This window comes from Palaemon carinicauda, chromosome 38 (genome assembly GCF_036898095.1).
Source record: "Palaemon carinicauda isolate YSFRI2023 chromosome 38, ASM3689809v2, whole genome shotgun sequence".
NCBI classification, from domain to species: domain Eukaryota; kingdom Metazoa; phylum Arthropoda; class Malacostraca; order Decapoda; family Palaemonidae; genus Palaemon; species Palaemon carinicauda.
In genome coordinates, this window is record NC_090762.1 from 23667562 (window position 1) to 23690642 (window position 23081).

At 39.5% G+C, this 23081-nt stretch overlaps 1 protein-coding gene across 3 annotated transcripts in view; it reads right to left on the minus strand.

The window, feature by feature from the left end:
• The window catches only part of LOC137630474 (fap1 adhesin-like), a 78149-nt gene that overhangs the window by 33256 nt on the left and 21812 nt on the right, over positions 1-23081 (minus strand). The window contains exons 3-5 of one of the 3 annotated variants that reach the window (XM_068361956.1): positions 19845-19990; positions 19146-19184; positions 5966-6004 (exon numbers count right to left, since the gene is read on the minus strand). In XM_068361956.1, the coding sequence (XP_068218057.1) occupies positions 5966-6004; positions 19146-19184; positions 19845-19990 (224 nt within the window). The remainder of the gene's footprint in view (positions 1-5965; positions 6005-19145; positions 19185-19844; positions 19991-23081) is intronic. The other 2 variants (XM_068361957.1, XM_068361958.1) reach the window with 2 other exon arrangements.

A 23081-nucleotide genomic window follows, 5' to 3' on the forward strand; every position in this document is an offset into this window, starting at 1 on the left:
CCCCTGGGCTTGGGAGCTTGCAAGAGGTCCCGGACTGGGAGGACGACTGGCACGCACAGATGTACCCTCATGCGCAACACTGACACTGACACTTTTCACATCACTAGCACTGATAACACTTCCCACTGCACTTTTCGCTTTCAGCTCTTTGACATCTGCCAAAAGCTGATTACGGTCATTAGCCAATGACTCCACTCTGTCACCGAGAGCCTGAATGGCACGCATCATATCCGCCATGGATGGCTGACCACTAGTAGCAGGTTCGGGAGTCACTACTACAGGGGAAGGAAAAGGTTGAGGGGCATGGGGAGAGGAATAATCCACAGAGCGAGAAGAACTCCTCCTGATTCTCTCCTTCTCTAACCTACGTGCATTTTTAAGGAATTCGTTAAAATCGAATTCCGAAAGCCCAGCGCATTCCCCACATCGATCTTCCAATTGACAGGATTTACCCCTATAATTGGAACAAACGGTGTGAGGATCTATAGAGGCCTTCGGAAGACGCCTAGCACAAGTCCTAACGCTACACTGCCTGTACTTAGGGACTTGAGACTGGTCAGACATCTTGAATTGTAGAAGTAGTCAAGGGGGAATTCCAAAATCTAGCAAAGTTCGTTAACAATTAATCCAAATTAATTCCAAAAGCTTGCTAAGCTAATGATAAAGCTTCCTGAATAGCGAAGGCTAAACTCTAGAGTGAATACATCACCAAATCGTGAACAAAAACTCCAGAATCAACAGCGTATCCAAGTAGGTCTTGCCGGCGGCACGACAGAGGAAAAATTGAGTTCTTGTTGACAAGAAGTACTTGAGTACCTACTCACAGATGGCGCTGTTGTGTACACCCCCACCTGGATAGCGATCGCTGGCGTATCCCGACCGTAGATTTCTGTCGGGCAACGGAGTTGACAGCTACATGATCATCGGGTAAGATTAATATTGAAAAATATGTGATAAAATGGAATCTAGTAAAATTTTTTATTGTAATTAATTCTACAACTTTATACTACAAATTCAACTTACAACAAATGGACCTGAAAGTGTCACCTACTAAAGAAATGTGACACAATATAATATATCGGGGAATTGATGATGTCAGAACGTGAACTCACAGAGGGTCTAAGTAGATAGAAGCTACTAGTATTGGCATATGCATTAAATTTAGACATTAAAGTAGTTTTTTTACAGGCTCCCCCATACATAGCACCATCTGTACAAGTCTGAAAAAAACTATAAATAAAAAAAAAACACTATAAGTACCTAGCTAACAAAACCTCTTGGTAACTAGAAATATAATACAACACATTACCCCAATAATTAATTGGTAAAAGGAATAAATGGAAAAAATGGAAATATACCTGAATTAGGAACAATACTGGCATAAGCAAATTCAAAGCATAGAAAGGAAGGAAATTATTGTCATGCTGACAATATCTCAAAAGCTAGGGAGCTAGTTACACGGATTCTCTAAGAAAAACAGTGTCAGAAAATATGGCTATCATAAGGTGACTGGAAAATGTCAAGAAAATAAGATAGAGGGAATTTAGTGTTATAGATACTCCAACAGCCCCAAAAAAAAGCAAAGAGAGTAATTGCTTCCTACAGGAGGGCTTAAATGGTGTCAGAAAAACAAGACCTGTCCTGGGGAAATACTAAACAGCAAATTTGGTCATATGACCGGACAAATTGAGAAAACAATTATTCCATAAAAAATAATAAAAACTTAATCAATATTAAATCTTGATTACTGTATATTTTAATCAATGTGTATGACTCTCTTTTAGATTTATGTGTACAAGGGTAAAAAAGTGAAGTCTTAAGCTACCAATTACAGATATGTAAAATATCATCTTACACACAAGAAATAAAAATCTGGTAGCACCAAATAAACTTTACAGTGTAGTGCAAGGCTTATTAAGAAAGAAATCCACGTATCTTAAAAATAATTCCTTATACTGACAACAAAACATTAATTTAAATTCAAGAGTTATGCTAAGTTATTCTAGACTTGGAAGATTTTAAGACTTATGGACTATTGTAATGAATGTTATTTCGTGAAGTCCACTTCAGAAGGGTTAGTGTAACTTCATCTTGGTAACCTCAAGTAAATTCTCAAAAACTTTTTTGATAGGGCACGTACACTTCCTGTTACATATTTTGCCAAATTTTCAGATACAGTACATGAATAACATAATACAGCAGGAAAGAAACTGGTAATTACTGGATGTAAAATACCGATATGTCAAATGGGGCTGAAGGAAGTAAAAAATATTGGATGTAAATTAGGTTTGATAGTACTCTAAGATTTAAATTTTTGCTCAGTTAACAACCTGGTCTTTAAACCCTAACCACATAAATTTGCTAGGAGATGATTCTTTAAATTTCCTAAATTCCATATTCATGTTCTGATATAACACCTGACAAGATGGTGCTAGTACTATCCTTTTTTAGTAGATGACACACAATTGAAAGCAAAAATTTGACCTAAAATAAAATAAATGATTTTGACAACTGATATATATATTTCATAAAGTACAACAATCCTAAATATGCATGGGTTCTGTGCTTACCCTATCAAGTATGTTTCTATCAAAATGGCCCCTCATTGTTTACATGTGGGAAAGCGGTAGAAAGATGATGCATTGGGTGGCAGAAATAGTGGGTCGCATGTCTTATTTAACCCTTCCATAATCTACCTGAATATCTTAATATCTATCTATTGTGGTTTTAGCCAATTGAAACTTGCGCTCAAAAATTTAATAAATGGGACTTTACTTGATGTTGCAAACACTGACAAAAAAATGTAAAACTGAATTCAGTAAAACAAAACTTTGTTGCTTGAACATAGAAGCAAATAGATAACCACAGACAACAAACTATAAACTTACCCATGTAAATCATTTCAATTCAATAGTCCATGAGCAGCAAAAATCAATGCAACAGTATTTATAATGTAGAAAAATTTAAAAGCTAGAATTATTTTGCTTTTATATTTCATATATTCATACCAATGATTCACGAATGCCCTTATTAAACCTCCAAGTTAAAAATCTTTATTGGTGACTACAAAAAAATTCAAAGGTAGTACAAATAACTGGAAACGAGATCGACATCTTTCGGAAAATGAAGCAAATTTGCAATGAAACTAAAATGACAAAGATGTAAACAGCAACGTACTGTAACAAAGGAAAAGGATAATACTATATTATGTACAGTATACTGGAGGTTAACTACAGTACTAATCTGAGTAAGATTCCGTTTTAAATTTTTGAATATTTCTTGTACCACAGATTGAATAACTTGAAAGAACCTTTATGAACCAAAACAAAGGCTACCAAGTAAATTTTCACGTAGCTCTAGCCAAATTAGGCCCGCAAAACATTGTTCTATTAATTACGTCATTAATTCAATTTATTTTAGCGTTTACCCATAAACAATGGTAAAAGAGAACATATCTTTAGAGGAGGGAAGGAATCCTACCCCTATTTCAGTGACTACGGATATAATAGTAAAATAGTAGATGAAATTACACAATTCTAATAAAAAAATTTAATCTAAAGCAATAGTCAGCAGAGCAGCCAATTCTTAATATGAAAGTGTATTGCCATTTTAGAAATACAGTATCATAAAACAGCATAAAAAATCCTTTATTGATCAGTTTTTAGTAATAAAGTCCTGAATTGAATTAAAAAATTAATTCCAGAAAAAAAAGAAAAGAACAGAACCCCAGAAAGCAGTTACCTGTGTTTAGAAATATCAAGACCTCCTCCCTCTTCACTATCTTCCATCCAAGTCATACACTCTCTTTACTATAAGTATAGTGAAATTTAATGCTCATCACAGAAATCAATAGAATTTGGATAATAAAATTTGTTACTTCTAAACTCATCTGACATTTATAACATGGGCCCATACCCACTTTGTCTTCTTTGAAATTAACAAGACAAATGACTTATGAGGTACCCACACCTAGATAGCTGTCAACCTCAAAATTGACTCTAAATTCAACTAGAAAGAGAGGCATTTTTGCAAGGAAGAAAACGAGAAATTTTGAATTTCAGGGTAGACATCCACATTTAAACAGCTTCAAGAAAGAAGCAATATTAGGTGAGTATAGAAATATCAAATTTTATAATCATAATTCCATTTTTCCTAATGTTAATGATTGGAGCAATCATTTTTGTATTCTGCTTTTTGATGCGTAACATCTTTGAGAATTTATCTGTTGTGTCTGCTTACACCACATAACTATAAGGCTTTTTGTAAACATTTCCTAATTTCTATTTTCTTATCAGTGATAATCTTAGTTATATGTGAATTATTGTTATTCAACCTTAGGCAAGATATATTCATCAGTAGCAATTTCCACTAAATTACATATCTATTATTGTGATTTATGTCTTAGGTCAGTGCATTAACTGTCTAAGCAAATTTTTATTTTCTAAGTACAATTTGCCATACATTTTATATCCACATTTGACAGAGAACAGCAAAACTTGTGTACCAACTGAAACCTTTGCGAGGTGCTGTAATTGGCCATACTTCTCTAAGATGAGGTCACAATTAATCAACAAAATATTCTCCCTGGCAGTGTTCCTGATACATATATGTAAGTATGTACTGAGCTTTCATAGTTAAGGGGAACCATCACCATCCTCCCAAACTAATTATTTGTATTGGATAAATAAAATATATTGCATGTTACAATACATTAAGATATTTCCTTTTGAAAAAAATACTACACAAATTTCCTGATGGCAGCTTTTCCCAAATGATACTACATAAACACATTGAACTTGTAACATTTTGTTAATCATATCAGCCTACATCGAGGTTATTCAAATTTTAGAGGTAAGTACTTCAAAAGATTAATGCTACTTCTCCAAAATTTCTCAACAAAAATCTTTACTATATTGAATTTTCATACAAAAATAGGCTATATCTGTCAGAGTGAAGACATAGTATATACAAAAGAATGAAATCTCTATATTATTTCCCATGAGAATAAAAGAATATTTTTCACTTTATAAATCAACTACTGTACTGTGTGATATACTGTATTTACAGAAAAATCTTTCTTATAACTTAAAAAAATTACAAGTGCCTTTAAAAACATTGACTTTATTCATGTAGGGAAATCAGAAAGAAAGGAGTAGGCATTTGAAACTTACTTTCAATTAAGAGGGGAGAAACAGGCAAGGGTTGTGGAATGGGTTTCTCAAAATAAACCTGATGTGTGAGGGTCTTTTAGCCCTGGTATAAATACTACCATTCAGGCTTTTAGTCACTAATAATAGTTAAAGAAGAAGAATATGAACTTTTGTACTACAGTAGTCTATACTGTAATTGGGTAAAGCATTTACGTTACTTTTATGTACACTTCACGACACAAGGCATGAACAAAAAGAACAGGGAATACGGTGCAAAAAACCTACTTTCTAAATTAATTGGCAAGAGCAAGGGATATTTGAGACAGATATCTCACTATACATTATATACTTATACATATTTCTAACCAACATTTCTTTCTCTCTCACTTATACCACTGATTGGAAGCTACTGTCATTGGCCTGCCTAAAATATACACTGCTTAATGGTATTGAATCTTTGCGATCTGATCATGGTCAATTTTGGGAAGTACTGTACTGCACATTATAATATCTCGGTTTACTAAATAGCCTATGGTGTTTGTTGTTGAGCAAAATCTGGTCTGGTAGCTTTTACTCTAATTACTTTACTACTTTCCCTGCCAAAAGCACAAAATATACTTGAGAACAGGGATTTTGTTTACTTTATCAACTCAAACATGTTCTGCTTCCCAAAAAGCAAAACAAATTAAATACTGTAATGAATAGAAAGCTCAGCCGTAATGGAAATATTCCTAAATTATAGCTTCTGAATTCTATACTTTTACATTCACTACACTGATTCTGAAAGAAGTCTGAGTAATTAAGTTACCACTAACCTTGCAATAACTGCAGATTTTTTATCATATCCACTGAGGCTATGAAATAAATGTACACACAAAATTATCAATGGAAATTACTGGCAAGGAAACTAAAGCATTCTTAAACCATCTACAATTTACACTGTCCAACAAATAAACTTTTCTAAATGTTTCTTCAAGTCATACAGTAACAACACAAGAAGTGATCTTGTTCAACATTAGGCTTTTACTCACCTGCATACTACGTTTATAAGAATAAGAAGACACAGATATAAAGAAAATACAGTACATATCTAAGTCCAACTAATACCAAAAATAAAAAAAAAGACAATCACAGCTCAATCTAGTTTGCAAAATTCAATTATAAGCAATAGTAAAAAGTCTATGCCTATTGAACATAAGAGATTGCAACATCTTCAATTTTATAATTGGATGTTTAAAAATACAATCTAATTACATATTTTACATCCAATCAATACTGCATAACAGCACTATATAACCAATGTTTAATAATTACACCAAAATTATCTTCATATACTATATGAATTTGTAACATCAATGACTAATAAAAACCAAGAGCTAAAGTATACAGAATGATGTTTACTATGTGAATCACATAAATAATGACTGAATACGAGACTGTTATTAAGCAGTATTTCAAGTACCCCCATCTTATATGATACATGACTATGAATAGAGGCCAGATCCAAATCATCGAATTAAAGATGAACTGGAATCATCTTATTCTTAACATGAATGATATCAATCTAGTACTGTAATCTAATAAATACTATCACCTTTCTGATAACTTTGGTTAGGTAATTATTAAAAAAAAAAAAAAAAGCCTCTGGTGGTGAACTGCTAAAAGAGGCATCTCAATGTTGTTGGTCGATACTGCAATCGAATTGTGTGGTGAAACAGGAAAGAGAGACAGAGAAAGAGGCAGAGGTCACAACAATGTGTATGTTGAAAAATGATTTGGAAGGAACAGAATCAGTTTCCAAAGATTGCACTTAGAAAACAGATAAAACTAGATAGCAATGTAGCCTACGGCTCATAGAGGCATGAGAAGCATGAAATATAAAATACAAATCTTTAATAACAAACTTGATTTTCAAAAAGAATCAAACCTGGCTGTCTACACAAACATGCAAGAAAGCATATCTTGCACCAGAATACTGTCTCAGACCCTAATCTTAACAAGATTTCATGAGCAGCACTTGGTGCCCAAGGGTGGGATAACTCCTAACCTAACAAGTCACTGCCCATTGACTACGAGCGGATGTCCGAGAGGATGATTAACGCACTGAGTTCTGCCTAATATTGTTTTAATTTGGTTTCTATCACAGTATAAGTAGTTAGTAATTAAATATACATTATATAGTACATGTGCACGCTTTTACACTACGTACTTGACATGGTAAGGCTACAGTACAGTATGTTACAATACAGTACGTAGTCGTTAAAGACTTTTGTTCCTATCTAGTAAAACTGCACTGTATAACACTTGCTGATACTGTGGTGTATATTACAGGATATAGTAATACTGTATATGTACAGTACAGTGATATCACTACAGTACAGCTTAACTGTGCTGAGTGGTAACGTCCCTGACTGGGGTTCGAGTCCCGCTCAAACTCGTTAGTTCCTTTGATCATTGAAACCTCACCATCCCTGTGAGTTAAGGAGGGGGGGTTTGGGGGAGCCTTAAGGTCTATCGGCTGAGTTATCAGCAGCCATTGCCTGGCCCTCCTTGGTCCTAGTTTGGATGGAGAGGGTGCTTGGGCGCTGATCATATGTACAGTAATATGGTCAGTCTCTAGGGCATTGTCCTGCTTGTTAGGGCAATGTCCCTGTCCCTTGCCTCTGCCAATCATGAGCGGCCTTTAAACCTTTAAGTATTCTCTGTTTTCGTTCAGACAACTCGACTTCATTTGCCAACTTGTCACAGACGTAGCCTACATTTATATAGGTGTACCGTACAATATTGGGAGCCTTTGTAGGGTGACGGCCAGATCCCGTAGAAAACGGGAATATTCTGAACTATGGCCGTCGTTCTAAAAACGATTTTGGCAGGAGAAGCTAACTTAAAAAACCCACCTAACCTATGCTAAAAGCCGTATCCTTACCCAGAGGGGCTGCGCCCCCCCGAACCCCCTTTACACAACATATTTCAGATCCGTAGACCATTTCCAAACGTTTTTATTCTATACAAGATAACAGTCGGAGCGATAATAAGCAAATTAGGACGCTTGGCCGTAGCGCTACAAACTACCCCAGTATTGTAGAGTAGAGTACTGTACGTAGTAAATATACAATCTGTAGTTTAATACTGTTCTATACAATATGTATACAATTTAAGATTATCTTAGAGTACATATTCTATACAACGACCACTAACATTTTCGGACGATGTTGTACGCAGCAATCTTGAAGCAAGATGCAATTCCTGGTGCGTTGTCTCTAACGCAATACTGTAGGGAATTCAAAAGCTACAGTAACTCAGTAATAATATTTACATATGATGTTGTAGCAAAGCCAAGGCAAAAGTCGGGCAAAACATGTAGGCTAGGATGATGCAGATGTACACGCGAGGAGAGACAGAGCAAGACTGAGGCAAAGTCAGCAAGAGCTGGGAGGAGAGAGAGGGAAATTGTGCGAACCATGCCCAGTACAAAGGAGCTTGGGCTATTTGAAATCATTGCTCCGCGAGATCTTTCATCTTATTTTATTTTTTATTCAATATGTACAGTATTACAGTTCTGTGTGTTGTAATCTAGTGAAATCGCTAAGTATAAATTTGCATAAAGCGCAGGCTGACTGTACTGTACTTCAAGTCCATGAGTTATCTAAGCTCACTTCAAATGGTTGATCAGGATGAAGGCAAATTTATTCAAAGTGCTAGATCTGGATAAAAAATACTTTGACTTCGCTTCATAAGAAAAATAAACCTTTTATTTGTTAGGATATAAAACATCACTTTATGGTAATCTGGGTAGCCACGCTCACAATCTATTCAGCAAGGGCTTTGGAGACAGTTAATCCCTGGAATAGAATGGCAATGACCCAAATGTTGTGTGTACTAAAAAGGAGTCATGAAGAATACTAGAGGCTTGTAGGGAAGGTTGTGAGTTGTTCAGTGCATGTTGTTTCGAGAAAAGCAAACTAATGCTCTCCTACTTCATGCGAGTTATTATGATGATAACAATCCTAACAACAAAATAGCATCAAACTGATGTTACCTCACAAAGATTTGAATATGTCCAGCAGTTTGAGCTTGATGCGTGCATTTATATTCATATATGGGCTAGAGCAAATTAAACATACCCACAAATGTCAGCCTTGATCAAACAACTGAAAAACATGTTAGTTAAATATGTTTGAAATAAAATGACCCGTCATATGATCAAACATGCTCACAAACATCGTTCAACATGTAGTCAGACAAATTATATCGTGTGCATGGCTCTTTAGAAGTGGTTATCATATCAGAGCCAGCATACCAATAAAAACCCAACCCGTGCTGGTTAACTTTAGACATTCTTGCAACCTAAATTCAATGAGTTTGAGGATTTAAACCCACTCACCATCAGTTTATCAGAAAACTGGGAAGTGTTTTTCTGACAATGAAAAATTGGCACAAAGGGCCTTGTTTCACTGCATACCTTGTAGCAGTTTGCTGGGTATCTAATTAGACATAAATAGAGCATGAGCTGGTCAAGTTGCAGACACATATGGAACAACCATTACTGATTAGGAAGCACTTTATAGCTTCAGTATACATACAACCAGGTTGGATTCTTCTTTTGCTAAATAATGTCTAGTAATAGAGCACAAGAACCAGTAGGTTACTGTAAAATGGTGGGTTTGTGGTAAAGCAAATATAAGTAAGGATAAACAGAAGGGATCAACCGAATGAATGAGGCAATTGAAAACAAGGATTTTTTTTTATATTCTTACCCAACAGCCACATAGATAACCTTAAAACCAGAGGTTTGAATCATTAAGGGAAAATTCAAATCAACCCCCAAAACACGATGTTGGCACACTTGCAAATCCATCCACATAATGTAAATAATGGTACAGTACTGTATTTCATTTGCAACTTTTTTCTTACCAGCAGAAAGAAACAGACTTGTTCTGAACCACTTTATTCAAGGAGCCATGGGTGATCCAAGTAACAAGATTCCATTCTGGAAGGAGCCATCACTTTCTCAGACTCCTGAAAACTTCCAGCATACTCATTACTTAAAATATCAAGAAACTCTCAAGTAATAAACAAAAATTCTGCTTGCGAAAGCTGCAATAGAGGTAGCTTTGAACAGGCCAGGTTTCTACAATAGACTTTTCGTGGTCAAAAGAGCATCACGAGGATGGAGACCAGTCGTTAATGTGTCAAGTGGATAAAATTTGTTTACTAAATATTTCATCATGGGATCAAACCAGTTTATTCTCAGCCATTCAAGTGGGCTTACAATAGACATTCTGGATGTATATTTCCATATTTCAGTCCATCCAGCCACAAGAAAATACTCAATAACTGAGACTTATCCATCTAGGAAAGACATTCCAGTTCCAAGCTACAGTATGTGCTTTGGACTGAGAACAGCTCCATAAGTTTTACAAGGGTAATAGCGCCCATATGGAGGTGGGCACACTTGCAGGTTATTCAGACAACTAGCCAATTTTAGCAATAAATATTCAAATGTTGCATCGAGACCAAAATTTTGATGTTGCATTTCACACAAAATTTGAGATTCTTCTTAATTTCGGGAAATCAAACTTGACACCTTGCCCATTAGTGACGTACCGGAGAATGGAAATAGTTTACATTCATTTTGAGGCTTTTCCTCATGATAAGTTAACTAACTTTTGTTAGATTTCTGCATGAATTTCAGTACTCGAGTGACTACATGCCACAAAATAGATACGCATATTTCAGGATCCAAATGAACCCACCATACCCTCCAGCATACGTATACCAATTGAATATTTTCTTCAACCAATAAAAATACACCTCAGGCAAGAAATCATACGACCCCACAGAACTAACAAATATCAAATATACATTCACCAGAATAAAATCATGCCGACCACCCTCTGTCCTCTGTATATTCAAGACTTCACTGCATACTACAGCTAAAACATAAGTGCTGTGAAATGTCAGTGAAAGGTGAAACTACCTAGGTATAAGCGGAAAGGCTTATCCAGCATAATTGTGCATGTGTGGAGGGGGGGTTGTAAAAACTGTTTCCCAGTGTATCATAGCGATATTCTGGACATTAAAACATGACCTCCTGTCAATGGCACGAAACTGGACTTACAACTAACACAACACAAAATTTAAAATATTTTTGTTTATTCCAGGAACGACATCACTTTATCTTTAAAACAGAAACTAACATTCATCAAGAGTGCAGAAATACACCTGGATTGCAATCGTGTACCTTTTCAGACGTAAATATTTCCTACCCTTCTGCTGGAAAGGAGTGGCTTGATGTTAAATTTCTGTGTAAATAAATCTGTTAATTCGAGCCAGCGTTTCTATCCAAACCATGATTGCAAGAGATACAAAGGTGAAGAGAGCAGCACACTGGTTTCCATGCCTACCAAATATGGATAAGCTGCTCTTATTATGATTAGAAAAATATCTTCTATACTTTTCCAAAAGGATCTAGCCATCCACGTTTCAAGACTTTATCTAAAATGACTAATTTGGAAGTAATTTGTATTTTTCCTAACGATACAAACCTGGAGCTATTTATAGGGGATATTCTCATCTTTATTTGTTGGACAGAAACTTACAGTCTATTAAATTTCTTATTCCTGATCTAGATATTAATCTCTGGCACCGTCGTTCAATTAGTTCATTATGCATGTTGCATAAGATTTTTCATAACTCTGACCATCCTTTACATTCAGATATCCCTGGACAATTCTATCCTGTTCGTAATACTAGGCAGGCAGTTAATTCTAATAGCCAGACCTTCTCCATCACGAGGCTCAATACTACGCAGTACTCTAGAAGTTTTATTCCAGCTGTTACCAAGTTGTGGAATGATCTTCCTAATCGGGTAGTTGAATCAGCAGAACTTCAAAAGTTCAAAGTTGGAGCAAATGCTTTTTTGTTGACCAGGCGGACATGAGTCTTTTTATAGTTTATTTATGACATATTTGTTTTTGATGTTGTTAATAGTTTATATATGACATGTCTGTTTTGACGTTGTTACTTATTTTGGAATGATTTATTGTTAATTTTTTTTCTTCATTTATCTATTTCCTTATTTCCTTTCCTCACTGGGCTATTTTTCCCTGTTGGAGCCCCTGGACTTATAGCATCTTGTTTTTCCAACTAGGGTTGTAGCTTGGATAGTAGTAATAATAATAATAATAATAATATTACTTTCGTCGTAGCTGAAAGACGAGCCGAAAGACTTTTAGTGAAGGATAACAACCCCAACAGCTAGTTAGTGGGAGGCTGGAGGGTAGCCCGCTACCCCGCTCACTCACACATCTGAGCTGAGCACCCACTTTGCTTGCAGGCAGGACTTTCTTGAGGGATAAATGCTGGCAGGCCAATCTGTATAAATAGCTTTAGGTTTGTATCGTCAGGAAAAATACAAATTACTTCCAAATTTTTTATTTGTTCCATCACTCTTTACAAACCCTCACTATTTATAGGAGATGAATTACAGTACCTCTTAGGAAGGTGGAAGTCAGTGCCAAGTGGCTCTTGGCATTTGACTGAGGATTTTCTCCTTACAATATGTATTGTTAATGGTAGGAACCTTGCACCTCGCCAAAATTATTGGTCTAGTAATAAGATCTTTGAGTCAGGACTTTTAGAGTACTTAGACCTTACCCAATCCCCCCTCCCAAGAGGTATTGCGGACGCAACAAGTATTACAGTATTTCTATACTAAGTTACACAGGGAAATGGATCTTACCTGCAGAGAGGTGAGGTCAGCTGTGTCAAGTGCCATGATGCTGATTCCCCAAGGGAGGGGAAGGTGAAGAAAAGAAGGAAACCAGTCATTCTAACTCTTTCACCCCAGACTAACCTGGGTAACCTCAGTCCTCAACTCTCTGCTACTTGTCCATCAAGGAGCTTGAGGTGTTTAGACCACTTGTTGTGCAGCCACCATAGGACCAATAGAAAACTTTTCCATGCTCCTATGGGTTAAGTCTTACAGGTAGTAGACGGCGAAGGTCGTTAGACGCTACCACACGCCCGCTTGCTATACCTGCGCCACTGAGTTGTTCTTTTTAAACACCAAGAATGTTGCAATGCCCCTTACATCATGAGTTCTGAGTCGTCGTCGTGGAGGAGGGTTAGGATTAATTGCCAGGTCTATGACCTTACGAATACATGACGAGATGGTGTTTTTCTTGGCCTTCCTCGTGACCTTGACCATGACCATGCTAACAGAGTGCCAACACATGGGGACGAACTGCTGCTTTTTTTTTAAGTAACACCTCAGACTCCTTACTGGGCAAAGTACCAGTTGGTCTGGGTCTTTGGTTACAGAACAAAAACTCTCAATACTGAAGGGACTGAATCTATGATCCGCTACCCCTGGATTTTGAGTCTTGGCAATACACTAAAGGATAAAGCTGAGAATTACCTCTCCCCATCCCCTTAAATAGGAGATGTAGGATAGACCACGCAGTTCACCAACTCTCTTGGCTGAAGCCAGAGCGAGTAGGAACACTGTCTAAAGAGTAAGGTGGCGATCTGTTGCATGGCATAATGGTTCTTAGAGAGCTCCCTTCAGAGACTTAAGACTCGAACTAAGTTCCATGGAGGAGGTCTAACTTCCGACTGGGGACAAGTAATCTCAAAACTCCGTACGAGGAAGGAAGTTCCAACGAGGAGGAAATATCTACTACCTTCAGTTTAAAGGCCTTACTCAAGGCTGAGCCGTAGCCTTTGACTGCCAAAACCAAGAGAAGCATTTCCTCCCAAAGGTAAACAAGGAACTCCGCTACTGTTGGAATAAAGGCATCGAGGGGAGTGATACCCCTTCCATGATACCAACCACATAAAACAGATCACTTAGCCTGGTAGACTGGTGCTGAAGAGCGTCTGAGGTGTCCAGACATACTTTTCGCAGATGCTGGAGTCTCAAGGCATGAAGTCAAAGCAGAGCTATGGCTTTATGGAAGACGTTGGCATATGGTTGTTTGAATAGCTCATGACGTAGAGGAAGTTCCCTCCAGAGCTCTGTCATGAGTTGCAGAAGATATGGGAATAACCCTGCGTGATACTATAGCGGAGCTATTAATGTCATTGATAAGTTCTTGCTTATTCTGACTTTGTTGAGGACTTTTCTCAGAACGGGGGAGGGGAGAATGCGTACATATCGATGTTGTCCCACCGTTATTGGAATGCATCTTGCCAGAGAGCCTTAGGATTCAGGACTTGGGAACAGTAGAGCGGAAGCCTGAAATTCAGGGAAGATGCAAACAGACTCACACTAGGGGAACCCCACAAACACAAGACTTTATTGACTACTAGATGATTTAAAGCCCACTATGTGCATTGCTCTGCTCAGATTGTCTGCAAGCACATTCCTCTTGCTTGGAATGAAGCGAGCTCATCTCAATACCTCTACTACTAGATGGCAGAGGGGCTGCGAGAATGTATCACCTTGCTTGTTTATGTAGGCTAATACCATGGTGTTGTCGCTCATCAAGACCATGTTCAGTTGAACATGATCCTTACATACTTCCTTGAAGACGGATGGACTGGAATCTGGAAGTTAGCGTCCTCGAGATCCAGTGTACGCATGAAGTCCTGCAGTCTTATCGCTTGTCTAACCGTGTCCGCTCTCTCCATCTTGGATGGAGTTTGTCTAACAAATTTATTCAAGGCTGAGAGATCGATGACTGGTCTCCAGCCTCCAGACACATTTTCAACAAGAAAAAGTCGATTGAAAAAGCCTGGAGACCTGCCAAGGACCTCTTGGAGAATACCCTTCTCCAACATGTTCTGGACTTTGCCCTGAAGGGCTAGCTCCTTTGCAGATCCCTTCACGTATGAGTATGTTGGGACTGGATCCCAAGTCAGTGGAGGGAGAGATTGAGTGAACAGGATGCGATACCCTGAACGAATCAACTTGACTGTCCTGGGCTCAGCCCTGAGCTGCAGCTACCTTTGCCAGCGACTCTGCAGGCATCCCTCCCAGGTGGAAAGGTGGGAGGATTGCAGAATATGCCTCAGCCAGCTCCCTATTACCTCCCCCTCCATGGAAGGACCTTGACCCTTTCCGGTTGTCCTGAAAGGGTTTCTTAGACACCTTCGGTTGTTGTTTAGGAACCGTAGCCCTATTCGTTGGTGGTTTGGGTTTTGTGGTGGAGGTTGGTAGGGCCGTGATGTCAAAGCCCACTGGCGGAAGGAGTTCTGGTCTCCACATCTCCGCTCCTTCCTGGTCTCCACATCTCCGCTCCTTCCTGGTCTCCACATCTCCGCTCCTTCCTGGTCTCCACATCTCCACTCCTTCCTGGTCTCCACATCTCCACTCCTTCCTGGTCTCCACATCTCCACTCCTTCCTGGTCTCCACATCTCCGCCACCCGCTCATCCTCTTCCAGGTCGAAAGAGGAGTTTCTCAGCCTGGAAACCTCAGCTTGCGGGAGCTGTTGATGGAACTTTTCAATGATCGAGTCCCGTCTCTTCAAGATAGCATTCGCCAACAGGTTAACAACCTGGTGGGAGAGCAACTCAATCATCCTGGTGCCAGACAAAAAAAAAAGGTCTCCATCGACCTCCTAATGGACTCACGTGATCAGTCCTCCGTCCCAATCAAGTGACCCACCGATCCCAACAAGAGGTCAAGCCATTAAGTAGTATGCATGGCATACTTTGCAACCTTCTCCTGATTGATGATCTCCAAAGTTGAGTAAGAGGCTAAGAGTCCCGACAATTTCTAAAAGGGAACCCCTCTCATAACTGTATCTATAGAATGGTCTAAAGGCAACGACGGAAGCAGCTCACTCATAACCTCATAATATCTCCTATGCTGCACAGACGGTGGCAAGAGAAGCTTAGAAGAGGAGCCTGCTCAGAGGGAGCTAAAGGAACAGGTAGCATGAGACACTGCCTTCCTCCTGGCACTCTTCAACCCCTTTTGACCAAAGCAAAGCTGCACTGGTCCTCGGGAGTCTCCGAGTGCCATAGACATGGTCTAGGATTATGTCTTTTCCACCTTGTGGGGTTGTTGTTGGAATTGACAGCCCATTGATGGATCTAATGCAGGCCAGGACCTACCAGAAAGCGTATTAAGTCTCTCTCTGCTCCACTTCTGTGACCTTAGGGCTAGCAGCTCTAGGCAATAGATTGTCCTTGAATTCGTATTACTATTCCACCTATGAGCTCTCACACATAGGAGCCCGGGGAGGATCCTAGTCGTCAAGGTAGGCTGTTAACAGGACGTATCTTGCTGACATCTTTGTTGAGAGACTTCCTTGGCCTCTCTTGCTGAGGCGCATAAGCTCTCGCCAAGGACTTAGGGATAGTAAATAAATCCTTCGGCTCCTTGCAAGAGGTCAGGTATTCCACCAAAAGAGACAGCCTTGTGGTCGCTCTTTCCTGAGGAGACAAAGGTCCTCTCTGGAGGGAAAAATTACATCAGGCTGACTTGGAGGGCAAGACTCTGGTGGTACCACCTCAACAGGCGTGAGGTGGAAAGAGTCTGACAGGGAGAACCCCCTGTCATCCCTAGAGGGAGACGGCCTAATCCTTATCCGTTTCCCCTTTGGTTTTAACAGTGCTATACAGACCTGTAAGAGCTTCCCAAACTTGTCTGCGACTTTCTCTTCCCAATTCTTCTTCCAGGGGAGGAGTGGTGTCTCCTTGACAGCAGGTCCTGCCAAAACCTGCCAAAGCCGACTCTTCGGAGCTTCTCCTAGGGTCTGATGGAGGAGAGGAACTGGGGAAGAGAGAAGCCAACTGAGGAATCCTTAGGGTGCCAACCCCCAGCATTGCTTGTCGCACTACACTAAACAGTGTGCTCAACCAGGGGGGGTCCCTACCACCTGTGGAGCTGGCAAGAGGACCCCTTGGGCTACCAGAAACCCTAGGTTTGGGAACATGAAAAGAAGGGTTAGCTTCCTTGCCTGGCAAGTGGGGCGCCAGTCTAATTGCTGGGGGTTAGAAGCGATGGCCTGCTTCTGTGTCTCTTTCGGTCGTCCGCCCAGGGTCCACTCGTGAAGGGAATCGTCACCATGCTGCTCATGCGAGGCGAGCTGATCTCCTGGTGCGTGACGATTCCTTGGTGACAGGCGCTTAAAGACCGAAGCGGGGGCAAATGACAAGGGGGGCAAGGGGCAGCGAGGTGGCGAGTGCTGAGAAGGAGATTTGCACTCTCTCGGAGAGAGACGCGGGCGGTTAACAGGAGAGCCCCAGGGAGGTGGAATTACAAGCCTGACGTCTGACAATCTTGCAGATTGACACGACTCGAGTGAATATCTCTCTGAGGCAAGAGACGATCACTTGTCACCTGACAGGAAGGTGACAACAGCTCGTCCGAAGATAAGTGACGAGATGGTGTTGGGTCCCACCAAGAAATGCACAACTGTCAACATATGAGCAGCTGGCGAGTCACACGTAGTTGTCAAATGGCGAGCAGCTGACTAGTCACTAGTAGCTGCCGCGAAGCAAACAACCGACGTTTCGTGCACAGCTGCCATGGCGAGCAGCTGGCAAGTCACGCATAGCTGTCGACTGGCAAAAATCTGACATATGATGAGAACCAAAGACTCAACTTACGGTCGCTCGAAAGCTTAACGTGATGAGAACCCGAAGGAATATTGTAACGAGACCTCGGAGGCTGGGGGTTTCAATTCTTTGCAGAACTGAAAAGGCGTCTCCTTAACGCAGGGGGGAGGAGAACACCCAGGGTGACAAGGAGTTAAAAACTTCTCCACCTGACGAACCATCAAAGGGGACATCTAGCAGGTTTCTCCGAAGAGGGAGCCTCCTGGGTTTTTCTGAAGGATCTCAATCGCGGACATGACAGATAGCCACCCGAAGGATAAAAATGACTCGGATATTGCTCTCCCCGACAGAAGAGTCGGCTTAGTAGTGGGGGGAGAGAGCGCCATCATTGCCGACAGCAATAACAAATCCAAACGAGGCCAGGTGCCAAGGTTGTCCGGTGCCGCAACCAATGGAGAAGGATCCACCTCAAAGGTAGTTGGTGTAAGCTTCCTCTCGGCACCCAGTTTAAGGAGCTCAAACTGAACCTCCTTTGTCGGGGAACCAGCAAAACCCAGCGACTGCCACATCTGGAAACTATCACAGAAAGCGCAGGCGCTCCCAAGAAAGGGGCAAAATCGTTTCTCCAGGAAACCGTACCGTCTCTCAGTCCCCGAAGTTGATTTGGGGTTAAATTGCCAGTGCTGCTACTCGGCCGTTCCCCAGGGGAGACCAATCGAGGAGCTGCTTCGGGGGGAGATCGGGGAGTTAAAGAAGTCCAAGATTTTTTCGACTTCAAGGAAGACCCTAAAGGTGAAGAATTTTGTTTGGACTTCTTCTTTCGCCTACACCCAAATCTCCCACTGGGAGGAAGACCAGTCCAGACATTTGGAACAGGTGTTGTCCTGATCACAACAGTGGCCTTGGCAAGACTGTCACAAATGGTGAGGGTCCGTCTCAGGGGCAGACATAAAGATCCCACAGAAGAGGCCCTCAGGCCCAGGACACGTGCACATGAGGCTGACAGAAGAGCACACACACACACTGAAAAGAAAAAGAATTAAAGTGGAAACAGTAAATATCTCAAAATTAAACAAATGCCAAATGGCAAGTGAGTTAAGGAGGGAGAGAGCAGCAATGTCTGGGTCGTAAGCCCCGGTATGAGAGTGAGCGTGGTAGTGGGCTAATCCCCACCTCTACAGCTAACTAGCGGTTGAGGTTGTTATCCCTCAATAAAAGTCTTATAGCTCGTCTTTCAGATACGCCAAAAGTAATATCCCCTATAAACAACGAGGGTTTGTATAATTACGGAATAATTTAAAATTTCTGAGTTATTCTTTAGGCAATGCACAAATAAGCAGATCAACATTATTTTGTTACTCCAAAACAATATAATCCTATTGGTGTACTGTACATAGCTTGTAGTTTTGATATACAGGGGTCAAGAACTAAGCAATAATCCTCTGAAAATTCATCTAAATGCGTAAATCTTAAAACTAACCTTCTGGTATCTGGAGTTCTTTCAGGAGATCCACAGAAGCTATGAAATTGACAAGCACGAAGTGAAGGAATTACAGTTACCATGCACAAAAATTCAAAGTTTATAACATCTATGTTTTTATGATGTATACCTACTCTACTGATTACACTTTATTCTCATTAATGTAAAAGTACAACTGGAAAAACACAAGTACATTCATGCCAAATAGAGTTATAGCTGAGAAACAAGGAAAATACAAACAATCACAAAAGCATGGCAAAACAAATCTTGGTACACAAAAAATGTAAACAATATAAAAATATATTTATAACTCTCAAGTTACATCATCAAAAGTGCAAACACAGACTTAACTTTTTAAATAAAACACTAAAATTACATTTTCGGTGTTGTGAATTACAAATGATGAAAATAATAATCAGAGATAAGTTTATGTCTCAAATTCAATTTAAACACAAGGCATTTGTTTAAAGAAACAATTCCAAAACCCTTCAGTACTATTAAGGTCTTGTCTCTAAATTGAATCATTTACTGTACTGTATTCAAATACCTTAAAATTACCCACTAAAACATTTTTAATCTGTACAAATACTTCAATTTTGCCATCTTGATAAGGAAAGAAATTCTATCACAAGGCCACAATTCATCGACTTCAAAATAAGACATGAAAAAAAAATCAGGAATCAACAGATTTAGCATTACCCATAGTGTGAGCTTTCCCTGTCTCACAGATGTGGACGACCCTTTCCCTCGTTGATCTCGTAGCTTCAAAAACGCCTTCAATCTCCCCTCTAACAGCACCTACAGTTTCTTCTAAAGATGTTCTTTCTCGGCCATGATATTCGAAGCTATAACATTAAGTACAGATATTAACAAGAAAGTTATAAAAATTTCTTCACAAGAAAGTTTAGAAAATGATTCAATATAGGCCAATACCTTGTAATAAAAATGGCATGGTCTGATAATTTATCTATATATTTTTCTTATTACATAAGAAATAGCAACTGTTTCAGTTATTTGCTCACTCTTGTGTCCTTGAAAGCTAAGGAAAACATCCTAATAAATTTATCGGTGGCAATGGTTCCTTATAAACTTCAACCATGATTATAGCAAGAGTATCAATATCACTTTTGAAAATTCTTTATAGTGAATAGTTTTTTTTCAAATAAAAAACTATTCACTATAAAGAATTGTCAAAAGTTTAGATAGTTAAATGCTATACAGGTTCCAAGAAGTCAAATTTTTTTAGATTTTGGTCTAGGGTAGGCCTAACCTGAATCCCATGCCTATGACTTCCACCTACAAAAGCCAACAAATAGTAAAGTTTATAATATTGTTTTATTACAGTATTTCTTTACCTTATCTTTGTTATTTTCAGTTGGATTTGTTTGTATATCAAGATGTTTCCATGTCAAATGTTTGCAAGTTTGGAACCTTCTGTGTTATAAATATCCAAAAGGTGTATACATTACTATACATTATGGTACTATAGAGGGTGATTAAAAGTGCAGTAATACCTCTAGGTATATAATTAATTTGTTCTGGAGTGGCTTTCATATCGTGATTTTTTCGTACAGGTATTATGAGGGTAAATCTCCTAATTTGTTCCAAGCTGTACAAAAACATATTAAATTTTATAATAAAGCTATACTGTACTAACCACATTGAATTACAACCAAATACTGTACATTTGAATCATTCAATACCTAACTTGACTGTTAATACCTGTAAATGAAGCACTGGAGTCAGAATATAATGCAATAATAAATGGAAAATAAAAAAAAATGTAGAACCTTACCTTTTGAGTAAGGCGATGTCTAAAAGCAAAAGTGGCGGCAGGGGATGAGGCCAAACGGCAGAAAACATTAACACTTTACAAAACACATTAACAAATGACAGAAAACTTTAATACTTAATTTTACAAAAAACTTAAAACTAAATTTTTTTTTTTGGGGTCTTTTTCTAATTTTTTTATTTTTTTTTACTTTGTTTTGCACTTTCTAAATTTCACCAATATCTTCATCACTTCCACTTTTCTTTTCTTTTTTTCAGATCACTTTGAGTTTCCTTTTAGCCTACTAATGGCCTCTTTAAAAAATAACTAACCAAGGAAGCTTGTTTTTGACTGCTTTTTAAAATATTCCTAAAATGACTCGGGCAAAAGTCATTACAATACGCAAGAACATGACCTGTGTATACATTTTTGGGGTTTTTCTTTCCTACAAAACCTGCCATTTTATGATGATAAGCTAGAGCCTCCTTAATTTCTGCAATTGTCATGGGGTCCTCCTCCTCGTCGTCACTAGAGAACTGTTCTTGAACAACGATCACTTACATGGCCTCAAACTCATTCGAGCCGTCCGTCGTAAGCTCCTCTTGTTAATGTTGTCTTTATCAACAACCAGCCCCATGGACCTCCCGATTGTAACAAGCTCCTCAACATCACGTTGCAAAACAGGTTCAGGATCGTCAACTTTTTGGCTTTGGCTTCAGGTAGGCCTACATCGAATCCCTCGATGTCTCATCAAGAGATGGCATCAGGCCACACCTTCTTCCACAGAGTTCAAGGTGTGCCTCGAAACCTCCTACCAAGCTTGTTTGACGAGTCGGAGGCATGTGGCAATGTCGAAATGCTACTTCCAAAATTCATGCAGGGTGAGGTTTGTGCTGTCTGTGATTTTGAAATATCTCCAGAATAGATGTTTTGTATAGAGCTTCTTGAAGTTTGAAAGCATTTTCTGATCCACAGGCTGAAGGAGAAGGGTGGTGTTAGGTAGAATATGGATAACCTCGATGAGGAAATACTCCAAAAGGATATCTTCCTCGAAGAGAGGAAGGTGAGCATGGGTATTGTCCAACATCAGTAGACATTTCAGAGGGAGGAGCTTCTCTTCTAAGTATTTTCTGACAGTCGGACCGAAACAGAGATTTACCTATTCGACGAACAGATCTAGTTACTCATGCTTTCGCATTAGCCCTCTACATCATCAAAAGCTTCTTCTTCAGTACCTTGTGGGCCTTGAAGACTTGAGGAGGCAGAGTCTCCGAATGATACACCAGTTAGGGCTACACCTTACAATCCCCACTGGCATTTGCACAAAGTGCAAAGATAAGCATGCTCTTCACAGGCCTATACCCGAGTACCTACTTCTCTTCCACCTTGATGTATGTCCGACGAGGTATTTTCTTCTAAAAAAGAAAGACCAGTTTTGTCACAGTTGAAGATTTGCTGGGAACTGTAACCTTCCTTGATAGTCAACTCGTTGAACGTCTTATCAAAGGCTTCGGCTGCTTTCATGCCCAAGCTAGCAGCCTTCCCATGTCCCACTACCAAATGAATGCCAGACTGTCTCTTGATTTTCAAACCACCCCCATGAAGCCTTGAACTCTGGGGGCGCCTGCTTCGATGTTCCTTCTCCTACGTCATCTTCGGCCCGAGCACGTACGAGACCACCTAAAATAGCGCTGGCCTTGTAGCAGATTATAGTCTCAGGGATTGTCTCCAGCAATTTCCTTGTCCTTAATCCTAAGGAGAAGTAGCCTCTTCATCTCATCATGGACATTGCCCCTCTTGCTTGAAAAAAAAAGACACGCCCTTAGGAGGTATTGCTGCTTTGATGGATTCCTTCTATTTAAGGATGGTGCTATCATTGATGGATTTTGGCCATATTCCTTAGGGATCACGCTCAACCACTTGCCAGCCTCATACTACTTGATTATCTCCAGCTTCGTCTCCGTAAAAAACACTTTTTCTTTCCCTGAACATTCGCAACATTCTTGCGACCCATGGCTAATAATGTACGAATTGAATAACACGCCATTCTACAGCACAGTAAATAAAAGCACAAAAGTGAAATCACCAACACGAATTCAATTTGAACTATAGCACTGCCAAAACGAAATGGTCGAGGAACTCCGATATGTAGATGCTTGACGGGA